Here is an 18,803-nt window from a genome sequence, read left to right as displayed (position 1 = left end):
AAAAGAACAGGGGAAAAAACTGGGTTTTCTGTGATTTTGTACCTTACTCAAAAATTTTCTTCTTTACAAAAAAAACCTCCTTGCTTTCCTGCAGTTTACAGATAAATCAGGCCAACACCTGATAATTAAACAGCAGGTTTTTAGGCTTTTTTTTCCATGGGGTTCTGGAAAACTTTGGAGCTGACTAAAAATGTAGCCATCTTCTCATGTGCAGCACAGAGAGCTTGTAGTTTTTGAAGCTTATGGTTTGTTCAAACCCCTCTTGTCCTGACATTCAGCCTCGTGAGTAAAGGTTTGTTCTTTAGATAGCAAAGGCTTTGGATTTTCTCTTCTGGATCTGAACTTCCAGGGTTCAGATCACTTCACTTCTGTTTCCAGGTGAAAAAAAAAAAAATAGAGGTAGGAAGCTCTGGGAAAAGATCTGATGGAGGTGATCTCTGGGTTTATGATGAATCACAGACTCAGAGGCCACAGGGAAAGAATGAATGAACAGGGTCTGTTCAATTGAGAGAGATATAAGGAATGTATGTAAATCTTCAAATGTATAAAAGACTTCAGCAAAGACAAAGGGAATAAATTCTTTGTGTGTGTCATGAGCTGGAAAGAAATAATGGATCTAAATTCCATGAAGGAATATTCAAATTAGGAAAAATTTGTTAAGAAGAGTAAAGTAACCAGACTGCCTGCGGTTGGCATGGAAGCTCCATCATTAGATGTATTTCCAAACAGGTTAAACAAATGTCTTTTCCTATGAATAGCTGATCCTGCCTTAGGGTATTAAATATAGGAGTTGACCTTCTAAAGACCCTTTCACTTCCTATCTAAGTTTTCAGACAGGCTTTCTAAGGAAACAAATTTCCTAGGATTGTGCTGTCAGCCCATCTTTATTTCTTTAACAAATCATGTAAAACCATTAGAAAGCTTTAACAAATCTAACAGTTCCCTTACCCTTCACTAAAATGTTACACAGAAAGAAATGGGAAATAAAGCTTTGTTGGCTTTGTTGCTCAGGGTTTTTGGGGTTTTTTTTTTTGGGGGGGGGAGGTGTTGGGTTTTGGGGGTTTTTTATAGTTTGGGGTTCTGTAGTGATCAGTAAAGCACCCTGTCAACTTGTTTTCATCCCACTGTCAATTCCTTTCTAAGCCCAGCCTGTGATATGAATCAAACAGGGATTGTATAGCTTCGCCCTTGGGTCAGCTCTCATTTTGAATGGCTTCAAATAGCCTTTTAAATATTTCTCGTCATTGTTAGTATCTGTTAAAAGTCGTCCTTTTTAAACTGGATATCTAAAAATAAATGCTTAAAATCATACTTGATCATCTTCTTAAATACCATCGTTCTTCAATATTCTGTGTTGTGAAGTGAACTCGTTCACTTCAGTACAAGTTTTTGCATGTTTGGACAGTTTCAAAATTATCAGTCCAGCTGCTTATATCGAGTATGATGGTCAAGCTGCATCCTTTGCCACAGGAAGTCCCTAAACTGGTAGTGATTGTTCAAAACACTTCTTTATCAATTGTAGCTTGTATTTTAAGCCACTTTGTCATGCATAACTCTTTAATGCTGTGCGCATTTTGGTGGTGATCAAAGATCTGGCCTTTTTGTTTTACGAATTTTGCATTATTCCACTTTCTGCAGGGGGAACATCCAGAAGGGTTTAGGAAGGAAAGGAATTTAATGTAGTGGATATATACTTACATGGATGCTTTCCAAATAATCTACATTTTAAAATACCCACTTTCTTGATTTGTCTACTTCTGGCTTTCAGGCAAAATTTCCAGCTAGTAACTCTTTCAATCTGTTATAAGCTTGGTGAAGGCAGATGGCTTTTTCTAAAATCTGTCTGCCAATAACAGTCTGAAAAGGATGCCTGAAGTTTCCCATTGAAGTGTTGCATATTTAAATGTTTCCTGAACTGCAGAACATCAACATGGACAGAAATAATTAAATAAGCTTATACATAAAAAGTAGTCCAAAAAAAGCTTTCAACACTAACTTTGAGAATTATATTTTCATAAAGGTAGTGGCTTTAATGTAGAATGGGTGGGAATGACATTCTGGAAAGAAATCTAGGTTATGTGGTATTTCACAAAAATGAACTATGGAAATGTGTCCTTTATGGGTTCCAAGTGTAGCAATACCCTTCCTAAGAAAACCCTTCTCAACAAATTCAGTACACAAATGTCCATGGATTTTCTTAACTTAGGTGGATCGATTTATTTCCTAACAGGGTTTTTCATGTCTTCTTATAGCTACGATGCTAGAGTGAATCAGTCAACTTAAAAAAAAAATCATGGAATGTTCTACTACTCTTATAAACAGGAGTTACATTTTAGGAAGCTTCAGTTTTTAAGTGCTATTTTGAGATAATCAAGTATTTCCAATGAGATATCCAGAAATCAGCTGGATCATTTGAAAATTAGTTGTTTACTGCAGGTATGTGATTCTGTTTGAACTCTTGTGATTTAAGGTGTGAAGATAATACAATACTATTCCATCATATTACTTTTAATTTATTTGATTTTTTTAAAATTTCAGAATAATCTCTTAAATTTTTTAATCTCCAGAGGAGTAAATCTTGTGTACATGGTACCTTGAGACAAAAACAGTGAGTTATTTACCTTTCCTAAACGTTCTCTGAACCTTTCTCCTGCATGATCTCATTCTCCTTATCTTTTGATTCCAATTATAAGACGTATTTTCCAGTTTACTTTTATTCTCTTGAAGTCAAGAAAGCGACTGTAGATAATGATGTGTCTGAAGCACTGGCAGCCTGCGTGTAGTAGCCTCCCTGAAGTAGCCCTCAACAAATCTCGAGGTCTGAGGAAGCTCCTACATAATCCCAAACTGAAAACAGACTCAGGAGTGAAAGTCCATTGATACTGTATTTATAGATGGCTTTTTCTCTTTTCACAGGTGAGTTGAGCCAATTATTACTTCCTATGTATTTCTGTGTCTACCCAATTAATAGTACCTAGCTAACAGCAGCTCTCTTATTATAAGAATCCAACCCTCCTTCTGACTGTGTATTCTCTAAACTATTTGTCCAGAGAAAGATTTTGTTACCCAAATTTGACATATTTAATCTGTAATTACATTCTTTCTGCATTTTGTCTCTTTCATTACATGTTAACTGATAAATCAACAGGGTACTCATCTTCACAGATTTTCTCGTGAAGCATGAAATGGTCTCTAGATAAATCATTCTAACATTTCCACAACTGCAGTGGATTAGAACTTCTGTTTCTGGAAGAGCTCCTTCAGCTGTTGTTCACTTGTTGCTTCTTTCTGTTGCATCAGCTCCCTGGCTCCTTTGGTCACTCCCCAGCCATCTGGCTTTGACATTGAAGGACAATATGGCCTGCCTGAAGCAGGCTTCAGATTCTCCCAGTATTCTTTTCTTGCCCTAAAGAAAGACAAGGAAATTTAGGGTTTTTTCCAGCACCTCACAATACTACAGGAAAAGTGCCTTAAATCACCGTTGCAAAGGGTCATCTAACTTGCACAGACTAACTTTATGTTAAGGTACGAAAGTATGAATGAAAGCATGCAATGAAATGCTACATGCCTAAAAAGTATCTTTTCATCCTTGAAAGGAACACTGTAAGCCACTCACCATTAGGAGCTGTCTTACAGCAGTCTGTTAGTTTTTGATCTTAACTTTCATTAATTACTTTCACATTATTTCAAACCAAATCTTCATTTTAAAGAAGGATGAGAATTTCTGGAGCTCTCCTACTGCCCCCTCACCCTTTTCCCTGCTTCTTCAAAATTATTAACACATAGAATGTTTACAGTGATATTTAGACCTCCATATCAGTTAAGCCAGTCTGCTGCATGGACCAAACAAACCTTTGCAAGGAGTATGTTGGTGTGCTTTCCAGTTCAGATATACATACCTTGCTCTGACCCAGGGTTTGGTGTGCATGCTCAGGCTATTGCCCCAGCTACCATGTTTCTCAGAAGCTTCTGGCAAAAATCCTCTTTCAGGAGCCAGCTCCTCAGCTATTGCTCGGACGTGATATGGCTCAAATCCACAGCAACCTCCAATGTAACGAATTCCTAAGTCATAGGCCTTTCTTGCATATCTTTGGATATCCCATCTGGTTACAATTCTTGGCTCCAGACCTGCAAAGACATTCATATCTTAAGTTTCCACCACGCTCCATTTCAGCACATTTTTTGGTGAGAAATCACGTTGTTGAGATACTTGCACAGTTTGCAAAACTGGTTGTAGATGTAGATGTACATGTTTGAACTGTCTGAGCTAGAATTAATGATGCAAACTTTCAGAAGTCTAGCTTTTAGATTCTGCTATGGTTTGCCAAGCTATGCTTGTTGTAAGCTTTTTTGGCCTTGCAAAACAACACGTAATATCTTCTGACACTGATCAAGCCCTAAGTCACACGCCTGTCATTCTGCCAGGGTTCTTAGCTGGAGTATTGGAGTACTTTCAATGTTATGCCTGCATTTCCAAAGAGTTCCTAATAAACAATCAATATCTGGGAAATTGCATTACAGTACTCTAATCTGTGAAAGCAGAAGGTATCAGCCTACCTGCAACAGGAATAAGCCTGCTCATTATTACTCAGGAATGCTTACTACACTTTTTTCCATGATCAGCTAGTGGCAGTCAGTTGTTTCACTTACAGCTGAGATCTGCAGCTATTTCTTAGCCCATCCCTTAGTTAGTTATAATCCCAGCCATAAGCAGCTTGCTGCCTCAAACCACTTCGTTCCTTGTGGAAAGTTCTGTGTGTAGATAAGTGAGGATGCAGTCTTTATTCTGAACCCTTCTCCCTGTTGCAGGTTGTGGTGAGCAGAGTGAAGGGTTAACAGAGCTAAGAGGAAGGACTTGTGGAAGGAAAGGAATAGAAAGTGAAAAGAAGAAGGAAAAGCACACCTCAAAGGGAAGCAGGCACAAGACTGGCAGAACTGGAAAGACCAGGGACTGAAGAAGAAACTTTAAGGCAAAAAAATACAGGAATAAAGGAATAAAAATCTTCCCTGCACATCTGCAGAAGATGAACCAGCATGGTTATCAGGTGAGTGCAGCATGATGTCTGTGAACTGAACGCTCAGCTGGGCAAAGAAGCCGTGGTGAAGTAGTAAGACTCCAGCAATACAGCAGAGAGGCAGGATTCTTCTCCCTACGTCCTTTCCCAAAAATGCCTAACATGCAAGAAGGTGATGCAAAGCAATTCTACTCTAAGTCCAATGGGTAGTTAAGAAACAGGTTCAGAAAGTAAAAAGCAGAAGGAAAAAAATGAAATGGTCTTAAGCAGAAAATTATTGGTCTCAGAGGGAGAGACAGGACAAAGGAAAAGTAGATGATCTAATATCAGAAGGAAAACCAGATGAATCTATCTTAGAAAGCTGTTTAAAAAAAGTACGCTTGTGTACAGTCCTGCAGATGTGAGAGAAAGCATCAGAAGCACAAATTCATTATTTCCTTGTCTGTCATGTATCATTAAAAAGCTAATGCAAAATTGATACAAAATGATCAACAGTAAGAATGCAGCATCTTGCACTCAGTTTATACCTGCATAAGCAACTAAACTCCAGGGGAACAGAATAGAGTGTTTCCCTGTCTTCTCCATCACCCACCATGTCACAATCCATGAGACGTGATGGTCTGGATGGACCATGGATGCATCCAAGGGTTCTGAGGGAACTGGCAGATGAAGTTGCTAAGCCGCTATCCTTTGAAAGGTTGTGGCAGACTGGTGAAGTTCCCAGTGACTGGAAAAGGGGAAATATAACCCCCATTTTTAAAAATGGAAAAAAGGAAGACCCAAGGAACTACAGGCCGATCAGTCTCACCTCTGTGCCCAGCAAGATCATAGAGCAGATCCTCCTGGAAACGATGCTAAGGCACATGGAAAACTGATGATTGGTGACAGCCAACATGGCTTCACTAAGGGCAAATCATGCCTGACAAATTTGGTGCCTTCTATGGCAGGGGTACAGCACTGGTGGGTAAGGGAGAGCAAATGACGTAATCTACCTGGACTTGTGCAAAGCATTTAATACTGTCCTGCACAATACCCTTGTCTCTAAAATGCAGAAACCTGGATTTGATTGGTGGACCACTTGATGGATAAGGAATTGGCTGGATGGCTGCACTCAAAGAGTTGTGGTCAACGGCTCGATATCTGGGTGGAGACCAGTGACAAGTGGTGCCCCGCAGAGGTCCGTATTGGGACCAGTATTATTTAACATCTTTGATGGTGACATGGACAGTGGGATTCAGTGCACCCTCAGCAAGTTCACCGATGACACCAAGCTGAGTGGTGCAGTTGATACTCACCACTCAGGGAAGGGATGCCATCCAGAGTGACCTTGACAGGCTAAAGAGGTGGGCCTGTGTGAACCTCATGAAGTTCAACAAGGCCAAATGCAAGATCCTGCACCTGGGTCTGGGCAATCCCAAACATGGGTACAAGCTGGGCGATGAGTGGATTGAGAGCAGGCCTGCAGAGAAGGACTTGGGGGTATTGGTGGATGAAAAACTGAATATGAGCCAGCAACGTCTGCTCACCAACCGTATCCTGGGCTGCATCAAAGTAAGTGTGGCCAGCAAGTCGAGGGAGGTGATTCTCCCCATCTACCCAGCTCTCGTGAGACCCCACCTGGAGTACTGTGTTCAGCTCTGGGGCCCCCAACAAAAGAAAGACATGGACCTGCTCGAGTGGGTCCAGAGGAGGGCCACAAAGATGATCGGGGCATCTGCCCTGGAGTACCTCCCCTATGAGGAAAAGCTGAGAGAGTTGGGGTTGTTTAGCCTAGAGGAGAGAAGGCTCTGGGGAGACCTTATAGAGGCCTTCTGGTACTTCAGGGGGGCCTACAGGAAAGATTGGGAGGGACTCTTTATCAGGGAGTGTAGTAATAGGACAACGGGTAATGGTTTTAAGCTGAAAGAGGGTAGATTTAGATTACGTATTAGGAAGAAATTCTTTGCTGTGCGGGTGGTGAGGCACTGGAACAGGTTGCCCAGAGAAGTTGTGAATGCCCCATCCCTGGAAGTGTTCAAGGCCAGGGTGGATGAGTCTTTGAGCAGCCTGATCTAGTGGAAGTTATACCTGCCCATGGCAGAGGGGTTGGAACTAGATGATCTTTAAGGTACCCTCCAACCCAAACCATTCTATGAATCAGTCCTTTTGCTTCAGGAGTGTAAGGACAGCAACAACCTAACCTCTCTGAAGAAATACGGATAGACCCCGCCATAAGAACCAGCCACACATGTGGTGAAACATGGTGATTGAAAACAAGCAGTATTCTATGAAAAGAAGCTGCCACATAGATCATGTTTTGTGGGATTTTCCCCTTCCCAAAATTGACTAACATTCTATTTTCCATGCCTGTCAATGCATTTCTTTTCTTGGCTTTATTCAGAATTCAATATCTATAGCTTAACAGTTTATGTTAACATTTATAGTAAGAAGAGATTTAAATTTTCATCAATTTTTGACGAGAAGATTGTAACCTGCTCCTAGATTTAGCCTCTCTATATATCTACTCTTGAGATAATTGGGTATGCTTTGACTGACTGGGACATTTCTTTCTAAAACAGTGTCCTTGCTTAACTGGTGACATTTCAGAGCAATTGCAATAAGACAGAAGGGAAAACACCGAAAACTGGAAAAAGTTCTACAGATAAATAAATACTGCTGGCGTCTAGATCCTGGAGTTTGCCAATACAACCAAAGCTTTTCTAGAAACTGAGATCTTGTTGGCCTCTATAGAGGTTATGTACCTACTTCAAATATCTAAATACCTCTTTGTGCATATTGCCTTCCACAAAAAACAGAGTTAACTGGGTCAGTTTAACAAAGATTTACCAAACTGCTTATCTGCTGTAAAGTGATCAGTTGCTTCTTCTGGGTATTGAAAACATTCACTGAAGCAGCCTTCTCCAATTTGCTCATGAAATTTCTGAAAGCTGAGATCTCATACAGATTGCTTACAACATACAAGCCAAGAACCATAACAAAACAAAGAGTGAATCCTTCAATTCACTTGATTGCATTTGTTCTATCTTTTTTTGCTTGCAATCAGAGGAGTTATATGAAAGAATGAATACGATAAATGAGTTCCTAACACTTTTAAATATCCCAGAATATTTTCAGAACTCAGACATGTTATTATCATTTAATGAATGCCTCAGGCTCATGCTTTACTCTTTCCTTCGTTTATGTAAAGAAAGGAATTTAAAAAAAAACAAACCTGAAAATCACATCTATCTCTGAAATTTTTTGCTACAAATTCAAGTTTCAAATGTTTTAATACCTTATTTTACAGTCTGATCTTGAAAAGTGTATGAGACCTAAAAATGAAAGCATTTTTCTAATGAATTTTAAAATATTTAGGCTGATTTTGTCCTCTTTATCTTAAAGGGATGTGATCTTCTATGTCCCAGGTGGAAATAAGCCCTAAATACACAAGTCTTAGTACACATAAAGTGGCTGAATCTTTCAGTCTTTGTAGAATTTCTCCTGAGCATACATGTGATGAATCCATCTCCAAACTGCTAATCCATCTGTTAGCAACATCAAAGAACATATTCCCTCTTCTGGTTTCTCTCTAATCTTACTTATATTAGACAGTTACACTTGCAAGACTAAACCATTATGAATGCAGTGATCATGCACCTATATCCAATTCTGCATATGCATTGTACATTAAAACCCTATGCAGGTAAACATTATAGGGCTTGTGGGATAGATGTCACAACCGAGAACGCTGGGGAGCTGCAATGCAAAAGCATTTAAGTCTGGGTGGTTTTTCAGTGTATTTGCTCATGTTTATTTCTTTGGACTGTTTACAGCTGTCCTGAACAAGGTTCTATAGCATAAGGAAGAACTACATTTTTTAACTGAGTTTAGGTTGTGGCACTTTAACTGTTTTCATCATAATTTCACTTTCAGTCACATGCTGTGATACTACTGAAATACTCTCACTATGCTGATGATCTTTAATCCAATATTGCACTGCAATGCCTCTATGGAAAATACCAAACAGGATAATTGGGACTGATCCTATTGTATAGAAGGACACCTTGCAGCTTCAGCTTTACTAAAAGCTGGGGAAAAAAAGGAACAGACAATTAACAACAACAACAAAAAAAAGATACCCTTGTCTTACCAAAGGGAAATTCTGGAAGATCAATAAAACCCTGCTTTCCACAATCAGGTGTATGGAAAGCAAGTGGTTGGGACATCAGGTGGGCTTTCAGTTTAGCAGCCTGCAAGCCCTCTTTCATCAGTTTCATGGTTTCCAGGGAAGTATCTGGATCAAAGTGGCAGTTGACTCCAACAATAGAAGCACCTAGGAGGAGAAAAATAACTTCAGGTCACATCTCCTGAGGAAGCGGGAGATGAAAGTTCTTAGCCACACCATTCCAGAAGCAAAACAGTCCATCTTTACACGAGCATTATGAAAACAAGGCAGTTGGGTTAGAGCCAGCCTCAACTCTCCTGAGGTTGATCCTTCCATTTACATCTCAGTTGCACTCCTCTTTACCTCCCTAATGATGAATCACATCTCCCACCCTCATATAGTTGCTTTTTTTATCAGTGCTTAATCAATGAAGACTGATTATGTACATCCACATATGCAAATAGCTAGCAGGTTCCTAACACAGGTTCTGCCTTTGGATTTCAACTCTAACTCTAAAGGAAAAGAGTAGTTCAAAACAGATATAATAAACCCCTGTACCATCATTCATCATGCCCCTGGTGAATTTCTTCTGCCCTTCCCCTTGTCCTGCAGAAAATAGAGCCTTTGATAATTTTTTCATCCTCTTATTCTTTCATCCTGGATTTGAACTGTACTCCATATGTTTCTAAAAACATAAGCAGAGAACCAAAGGTGGCTTTGGATTCTGCTTATGTTTCATAATTGTGAGCCCAAAATTTGAGTAGGTATAGGATTTTGCTCTATTCCGTATCAGCTGCCTGTAGCTATTGCTCCCAATATCACCCTGGTTAACACGGATTTCATCGCTGCATTTTCGTATGTTTTTTTACATGTCTGCTCTAGTAAAGTACACATAAAAACATTAAAAGTACATAAAGTACATAAAAACATTTCTACAGGGTCAAAACTTTTATCAGATATAATTGGGAAGCTACCTACTTGAGATACACATCCATTTAGCTCAATACTTAAGGACTTGACTTTGTTCCATACTTTTAAAGGGCATATTAAAACAGATTCTTACCAGCCTTTACCAGTTGGACAGCACATTGTCCAGGGGGCACGCCATGCATGTCTCCTTCTGGACCAATGCACATCGTAGCTGCAACAGGCTTTCCAGATTCTTTTAGAACTTCAACTGCCCAAACAGCCTCTTCAACATGTTCAAAATACTGAAAGAAATTAAAATTGGACTTCTTTAGTTTCTTGGAGATGAAGCATAAACACATTAATCCAGACCCCAAATTCACCAACAATACAATGACTTGATTCTTTTCTGATTTACACTGACAGAATTCAATTGAGTTCACTGACCACACAGTTAAAAAAGGATTTTAAAAAGTCAGTAAGTAAAACTAAAAAAATAATGATACTCTTGTTTCAGGATAAGAATGCCCATACAGGAAGTTAAACAGGGATTTATCCCCAAAAAACTATTTCCATCTAGAAAAGTCTCCTTAAGTTGATTGCTTACGGTGTATGGGATGAAATAGGAACTAGTCAAGATCTCATTAATCTATCCTCTTTGTACCAGTACAGAATTTGACTTGACTGGGGAAGAAATTTAAGTTTCATGGTCCTATTCTAGGATGTTTGCAGATGCTGCTGTGCATTTACAAAAATACCTGATACTACTGGAATAAAAGCATAACAGAAAATTTTGAAGGAAGAAGCAATATATACTTGTACTCCCTAAAGTAGACTAGGCATCTCAAAGTTAACACTGTGCCAGTTGAAGGCATGTACTTTTTTTACATTTACCTCTGCAATTAGGAAGTCCACATTCTTCTTCATAAAGACATCTAGTTGCTTTCGAAAGGCTGCTTTAACCTCTGCTTTATCCTTACAGCTTAAATATGATGGTGTTTGACTGACTCCTCCAGCCACTAAAGCATCGCCTTCATTAGCCACTTCTCTTGCAATGTCACAAGCAGCTTCATTCACTTTCTGGCACTGTGTGAATATAGATTATGTCAGTTTTACCTGGTCAGAGATAGGCATGTAATTTCAGAACACAAAAAGGACAAAAAGAGTCAAAAGCCAAAATGACTTCTTCATATTCTTTTATAATATAAATGGATTTTTTAATAATATTGATCAGAAAGATCAACATTTTTCGAAAATATAACGAACATTAGGAAACAAATTTCTTGCCACCTCTAAGTTATCATACTATCAAATATTACAAAAACATATTACCTTTAATACATCTTACACAAATAGCCTATAAAAAGCAAATATTAGAAAATGAGTTAGTTACGCTTAAGTGTATGCTTTTATTCTGACATATTGTGGGTGAAAAACAAAATATGTAGGAATTTCAATTGATTTTTCTTTTTTTTAATGTATTTTAGTATTTTGATACTTTTCAAAATTTAAGAGATAGTATTCATATAGAGTTATTTAAGGCATTTAAAAAAAAAATCATTAATTGTCTGATGTTAAAGTTACCAATTAAGAATAGTATGACTATATATGATTAATCACCTAGACTGAAAGACACATTCCCTCTATACCTAAATCAGGATGACTAGAACAGCTTGTGAAAAAGAGGTTGAGCTGGGAAAAAAAGATTTGGGGAAAAAAATCATTATTTGGGATAGATAACAAGTACTGATTAGAGCAGGTTTCTCTGCAGCCCATGGACTACTTAGAATCTAAATAGTTTTCTTTCAGCTGAAGTTTTCCATGGCTGCCTCAAAAGACCCTGCTGATTTTTAAGGCTATTGCTGACAGATTGTCTTCCATTTGCACTTGTGCACAGGTACCTGTTTGGGAAGTCCAGGAGGTGGAGCCATAACCCAGTTAAAGCCTGGAGGAACCTGCTTTTAGAACTGGCAGCAAATCAATCTTGAAAGCTTTGCTGCAATGCATTTCCAACACCAGGTGCTCTCCTGGCCCTTCTTATAATTTTGCATGGCAGCAAGAGTTGCAGCATGGCTTGTTCTAGAGGCACTGTGTTTCTGGGACTACCACTTCAGACATTCCTATGTTGCAGCTATTGAATGTAAAGGTACAGCATTTCAGATAAATTTGGTCATATGACATTTTGGTACGACTTCTTAATTAAGCCTCAAGTGTTTCCCTAGTGTCTAGATTGTTCTAATTTCTGACTTAGGATATCTTCAGAGATACAAAGATATTCCTTCCTCCACGCCCTCTGGAGAATATTCTCTATTTTGCAGAGGTTGAAATAGACAACAGGACCAAAGGGGAAAGGATCGGAGAAAACACTCAATGGCAAACCTAGTCTTAAAGGAACTATCTAGAAATGTTTGTGACAGAAGTCCCAGCGGAGCTGGGGCCTGCATCTAGTGAACACACCCAACATCCTACAACTCCTTTGTGTAGGGGGTAAGAAAACATGGTACTTCTGTTGCTGTAACAGATTACCATTACACATGAAAAGGGGTATATTGACCACAGTGTATACCTTGGATTTTTTAGTTGTTTCTTTATTGAAGACATGGTTCTAAAAAACATTCTGTTCTCATTAGCCACTCATTATTCTCTAGGATTCTTCACCATTTTTGGAGTTGATTTGTTTCTCTGGATGTTAAAGCATTTCTTTTTTTCAATTGATTTTGCTCTCTGTGCATTTAGTCCTCCCTATATTCTTTGTATCAAAACTCCAGTAAACTAATCTCCTCAGACAGGAAAAATATGATGTGGGCATCCTCTTTTCTCTCTTCATCATTGCCCCTTTTTGTTATTTTTTTGTCCTTTAACCTTGTCTTTCTTGCTATTCCAAACTCTGAAATGGCATCATCTCATTTTTTGGTCTTCAAATATAGCCAAAATTGTTCTGACAAACTGTGAAAGTACTCAATAATCTCTCTACTAAAACTTTTGAAATGAATCCATTTAATTCATATCTCCATCAAAACAGAGTTTTACTCACACTTAGTTTCTCTGCTACATAATTGCCCCTGTTCTCTAGTTTGTCCTCACTGGCATAAAAGGTGAATGTCTGCAGAACATTGGATCCAGCTCTGAGGAATTCCCGGTGAAGCTGACGAACTGCAAAGAATTAAAAGAGACAAAGAAGAGATGTTTGGTACAGTTATTACTGTTGTTATGCCAAAATTAAATGTTTATTGAAGTAATGTAACTGTAAAACAAGTGATACTGTGTTTACTAGAAGAGCCATTATGAGAGAATTGAAGAGGTACCCCAGTCTGCGTAGAATTCCTTCTTCTCACTCTCAGAAGATTAGGTAGAAAACTTTCTCCTTAGTTACTCTCTGCTAAGAACGACTGAAGATTTCTATTTAGTTTATCAGTAGATTCAGTTTTGCATACCACTTTGCCTATCTTCTACTTTCTGCAATCCTTCAGACCTCCGAATTTCACTTTCTAGAACTGCATAGTGGCTTAGGAAGGGAAAGCAGACATCTGACAAAAGAACATGAAAGAATAACAAGGAATACCAGACAAAAAGATCATCAAATGAAAAAAACATATTTTCTTAGCTTCTAGACTATGAAGAAGAAAACAGAAGAAAGTATTGTGGCAACAAATTAGGTGACAAGACAATATTTATATGGAAGAATACAGTGTTCCATTACATTCTCTATTTTGTATTTTCTAGTTTTTTCCCCCTACAAAACTCTAACTGAGTCTAGTCAGCCAAAACCAAAGCTCTATTTTGCTACAAACACCCTTAATTAAAAGATTATTTGTTGCTCCAGAAAAGTGACTTGCAACACAGACTTAATTCTTCTCATAAGTCAGCACATGATGATCTTACTACACAGCCAACACTTCTTTTGAAGGAAAGGTTGCCATTACTTTTAATGGGCAAATTTCCTACATTAGGACTTTGGGAGCAGGCTCTGTAATGGTAGTTCTGCCTTCACCACTATACGCAGTACAGTGCAATTGCCGCAGCAGGAACAGAACAGGAGCTGTCAATTGATTTTATATGCATACCCACAGAACAATAATTACAATAATTTCTAGAACACTACTGATCATGTAAAACAGAGTTAAAATGCTCAACAGCTTATAGCAATACAGGAATAATTTATTCCCTAGATACTGTACACAGACACAAGAACACTGCAGTTTCTGTGGCAGATGCTTGGAAAAGTTTTCCTGAAGTCCTGGTTTATCATACCTCATTGTCTGCAGACAACTTGTGTCATTAGGGAAATGTGTGAATGTGTCATGAGAATAAAATTACTCCCTTCAGCTGCAACAAACACAGCCTTCTATCCCAGAGAAGCTCAAACAGCAGTTTGAGTTGCTGAAGTCAATCTGCGTACATGCAAGCATGTCTGCTTTCAGTGAAGGAACAGTGTAGTGTCCCTTGCTTTTCTCCACTAGTACAGTATTTAATTTCTAATTACAGCCTTGGGTAATCACAGTGTGATTTAACACAATACTTCTTTTCCCAGCAGTCACAAAGACCTATCCAGGAATATAGATTACAGCAGAGCTACAGTTCAGAAAGTCCCTGGAATCTGCCTGAACTACCAGGATCAAATTTCAGTCTTACAACCTTTACACAGAGTCAAAACATTCCTAGTGTAAGGAGTATTCTTTTTCCCACAACGTTAAAATAGGCTACTGATCCCAACTGAAAGGGCTGTCTCTGTATGTTTCTAATGTTCTGTAGTTTGTTTTTCTGTTTTCCCCCATGAGAAATCATTGATGAAAACTAGTCAAGACATGGGAAAAGGAAAAAAGAATCTACAAATATTTTCCATAAATGCTCTATGACATTTCCATAACAGACCAGATTTGTTTACCCCCATGGTTAGTGCTCTTTAAATATGGTTCCTGCATTCCTAGAAGAACGCTTGGGATTTGTTGTGAATAAGTATGGTCACATAGGTAGGCAAATGAAACATAATCTAACACATATGAATAAGGAACTTCATATCCCAAACTACCAGGTATGTGAACAGGAGACTCTTGAATGGGTCTACACTTTGAGGGAAAGAATAGTGTTATAAGTATCAGTCTGAATCTCATTCAACCCCAGGCGAATAATTTTTACCAGTAGAATATACTATTACTATTATCAAGCCCACAGCAATCTGCACTATCAAAACCCCAAACCACTCTAATTTACTTCTTATGTGACCTCCAGCATGTTACTGAAGCTGTGTTTTCGTCCTATTTGAGAAATGGGGTAACAGCCACGTATGAGGCTAAACAATTATTAACAATTTGATGCATTTTAGGAGTCAGATGTATAACACTGAGTTTTCATTTCAATCCACCATGAGTTGGACATTTCACAAAAGACACAGACTTAAGCTAACAGGAGATGGGGGCAGTAAGTGCCTATGCATATTGCTCACTACAGAGCAATACATGACCTGGCTCAGAAGAAATATTTAGATTCCATTTCTGAACTTGTCACACTGGCAAAACTTCTCCTCTCTTCTAATGGAAATAGTGGCCTTGAACTCACTCCTTCCCCGCCCGCCCCCGCTCCATTCCTTGCTGCATTCTCAGAACCTCCCTCCTTTTCCCTCATTCCTTACAAAGAGAAAAAGGTCTGGTAGTTGTATGGTTTTTACACCAGCTGGCTCAGCCAGTTGCTCTTTCTGTTCTTTACACCTGTTTTCAAAGTAACATGACCCTTAAGCATGCAGGAGCAAAAAGCAGTAACGGAGGGGAGGCAGCACACTGCACTAAAAGAAATGAACACATTTCCAGTGAAGAGTATATTTATAAATAGCCTATAAGGGCTTATAAAAATTGTATAACTATGTTACAGATGTGAGCAATATGTTCTAGCAAATCAGTAGCAATTCTTAGAAGGCTGGATTCTAACCTATGACTACTGACCACTTATTTAAAGCAAATCTGTGTGCCAATTTAGCTAATTTAAGCCATCTGCAACTGCCTTTATGTAAGGCAATATCTTGCATTCCCTATGGACTGAGACCTGCATTTCTTGAAAGGACATGTGGAGAAGGTCAAGGGCTTCTGAGGTGCAAAATAAGTAAGCAAAGGGGAGATAAAGAGCATGGAATAAGTGCTATGATTTGTAAGATGTGTAGGGGCAGACAAAAGTAGAGGTGGAGAGAAACAGAGAGAGAGGTGATGAGATGTCTGTTGGGGAGATAAGAGTCAGCAGATTAGGTCATCACCCTTTAAGCCTTTGCTGGAGCTCTGCATTATTTAAGGCTGTCCGTGACCCTAAGTTAGGCATGCTACACATAAAGGGACACTTGAAGGTTGAGAAGGATTAGGGTGAATAGATAGGTAAGGTGTACAAAGCAATGTAATCGAGAGGGCTAAGATCTCTCTCCTTCTTTTCCCTGTATAGAGGAAAAAGGCTAATTTGGAAGGGCAAATCACTTAGAACAAAGAATCTTTTTTTCCCCAGGACATTCTGAATTGGATTGTGAGATTAACTGCACATCATACTACTACGGGAAATGCTTTCTTGTAATGAAGCATACATAAATAGATAATAGCATCTGCTTTTGCACTATTTATGCTAAACACTATAATCTTTATGCTGGAAGGCATAGAATCATGGCTTGTTTTGTCTCCCTCCACTTTAAGAGACTCGCTCCATTAAATGTTTATTGCAATTCTTAAGTTCTTATGAGGTTTATCATTCCCCATTTCACAGTGGAGCCAGATATATTAAATACTTCTCTTCCATTCCGTTGTTTATTAAAAGCTGAGATTTTCCTGAAAGAATTAATGAACAAACTATATTAATTTATAACCATATAAAAGTCCTAGATTGGCTAGAACACAAAAAAACAGATAGTTAACCGCAGAATTGTTTTTCACAATATGTTTTAAATTATAAGCTTTATATCAGCTCAAGGACAAACAGGACAAACCCACGAGAGAGAAATCACTGAATGTTATTGAATACAAAGATACCATATCTGGGTCAAAAAGTCCCTGGGCTGCAAATTATTGAAGACTGGGAGAGCATTCTGGAGAGGTATCACTGTATGTTTGCACTACTCATATTCTTACTCAGCCAACTGCTTTTGTGTTAAGAGCAAGAAAAAGGGGTAACATGAGCATTTGGTCTATAGATTCTTAGGCTATTCTTAACAGTGTAATTCTACAGTGTTCAAGGAACACTTCTATTTAAAAACCTACCACAAGTTCCTATATATTTATTATTTATCCAACCATATTTACATTCACTACAGGATTACCATTTCCCAGTAAAACTGACCTGCTTCTGGGTGTTCTACCGTTGATTCAGGAGTCCAAGGCCCAGCTTTTACATATCCCCTCTTTTCAAGAGCAAAGACAAATCCTCCATCTCCAATCACAATTTCTCCAGCATCTAAGCGCTCTAGAATACCCTGAAGAAAGCAGGAGGAAAGGTTAACAATTACAGTTCTTCAGTTTTATGGGCTTCCTTTGTCTTTGTTGCCATTTCCTGTATTTGCAAAGCAGACATGAATATTTGTGGGCTACCAGAAACATCTTTGCCATAATAATAAAAAGTAATCAATTTCCTTCTTGAAATTCTCTTTAAAAAATGTTTTGCAACATAAGGCTTTAATATGTGCACATATATTACATAAGACTTTTCATTAGTCATTTTTATTGCATTCCAGAGATACAGTCGCCAGAACTAAAGTCAGTGGTCCAACTCCATTCCTATGACAGTAAAACACTGTCTTAAATTCTTCTGTAAAATATAGGAGAAACTTCTTAAAATGAAACACTAGTATCACTGACCTCTTTATAGCTCATTTGCTCTTTAGCTACGAATGCCATCTTGACAGAGCCTTAGCACAAGTGGCTTGTGACACAAGATGGCACAACAGGCATCATAGAAAAGTAAGCTTGTAACATTTTCCTACCAAATAAGACACATCTCAAAATGCTGGCCTCCATTTTACTGGCTTGGGTTTGCTTACCTAGACTTAGAAAATGAAAGAAAATCCTGCTTGTTTTGCACAGCCCTGAAATGTTTTAATTTGCCAAATTCCAAACTTTACAGCACCCTGTAATTAACCTTGCTTCTGCCTCGAACTCCATGCTAATGCAAGGAAAGTGGTAATTTTTTTTTTTCTAAAATTGAAAAACATGAGAACAACATATATTGGTTGCACCTAATATATATTCTTTTTCGTATTCCTTTCATTGCTTCATTGGCTTGTTCAAATTTTCCAAAAAGTACCTTGCTGTTACACTAACTAGTACTAATTTCTGCAATTGGACAACAACCATAATTCTATTTACTTTAAAAAGTGGATGAATGCAGACCCATTACATTAACAAAGGTAGTGGGTACAGGAAAAGAATTAATCAAAGGTGAGACTGAAATTTCCCTCTATAGTTATCTTTTCTTGACAGCACACTAGCATTTCAGTAGATGAAATCTGAGGGAGTAGGAAAAAGAAAAGCCTTGTGGTCATGGACTTGAGTATGGTTTTCACGCTGAGAGGAAGGACTTTTTAACAACCTCCAACCTTTAGTAGATTATCTTTCTTGATAATTTCTCCTTCATTAATTCAATTATCTCACACCATACATCCTGGAAAGTCAAACACTTGTGACATCTCAGCACCTTTCGGCGGGATGAGAGCATGCCTTTCCAACAAGAAAGAGCACTGTGCCAACTATGCCAGTTCCAGTACCAAGCATAGCAGTGTA

General features: G+C 38.4%; 1 protein-coding gene across 1 annotated transcript; it reads right to left on the bottom strand.

Moving 5' to 3' along the window:
• Positions 1-3,041: 3,041 nt before the first annotated feature.
• LOC104077850 (betaine--homocysteine S-methyltransferase 1) lies at positions 3,042-17,537 on the bottom strand (the record flags this gene model as incomplete). Its single annotated transcript, XM_009579245.1, has 7 exons — positions 3,042-3,406; positions 3,900-4,128; positions 9,145-9,327; positions 10,223-10,370; positions 10,960-11,151; positions 13,100-13,218; positions 17,368-17,537. Coding segments are annotated over 7 exons (1,216 nt in total), but the record flags the coding sequence as incomplete, so codon positions are not given.
• Positions 17,538-18,803: the final 1,266 nt, after the last annotated feature.

The sequence above is a fragment of the Fulmarus glacialis genome, unplaced genomic scaffold, assembly GCF_000690835.1.
Source record: "Fulmarus glacialis isolate BGI_N327 unplaced genomic scaffold, ASM69083v1 scaffold12956, whole genome shotgun sequence".
In the NCBI taxonomy this organism is placed as follows: Eukaryota; Metazoa; Chordata; class Aves; order Procellariiformes; family Procellariidae; genus Fulmarus; species Fulmarus glacialis.
This window is presented reverse-complemented; position numbering and strand designations above follow the sequence as displayed.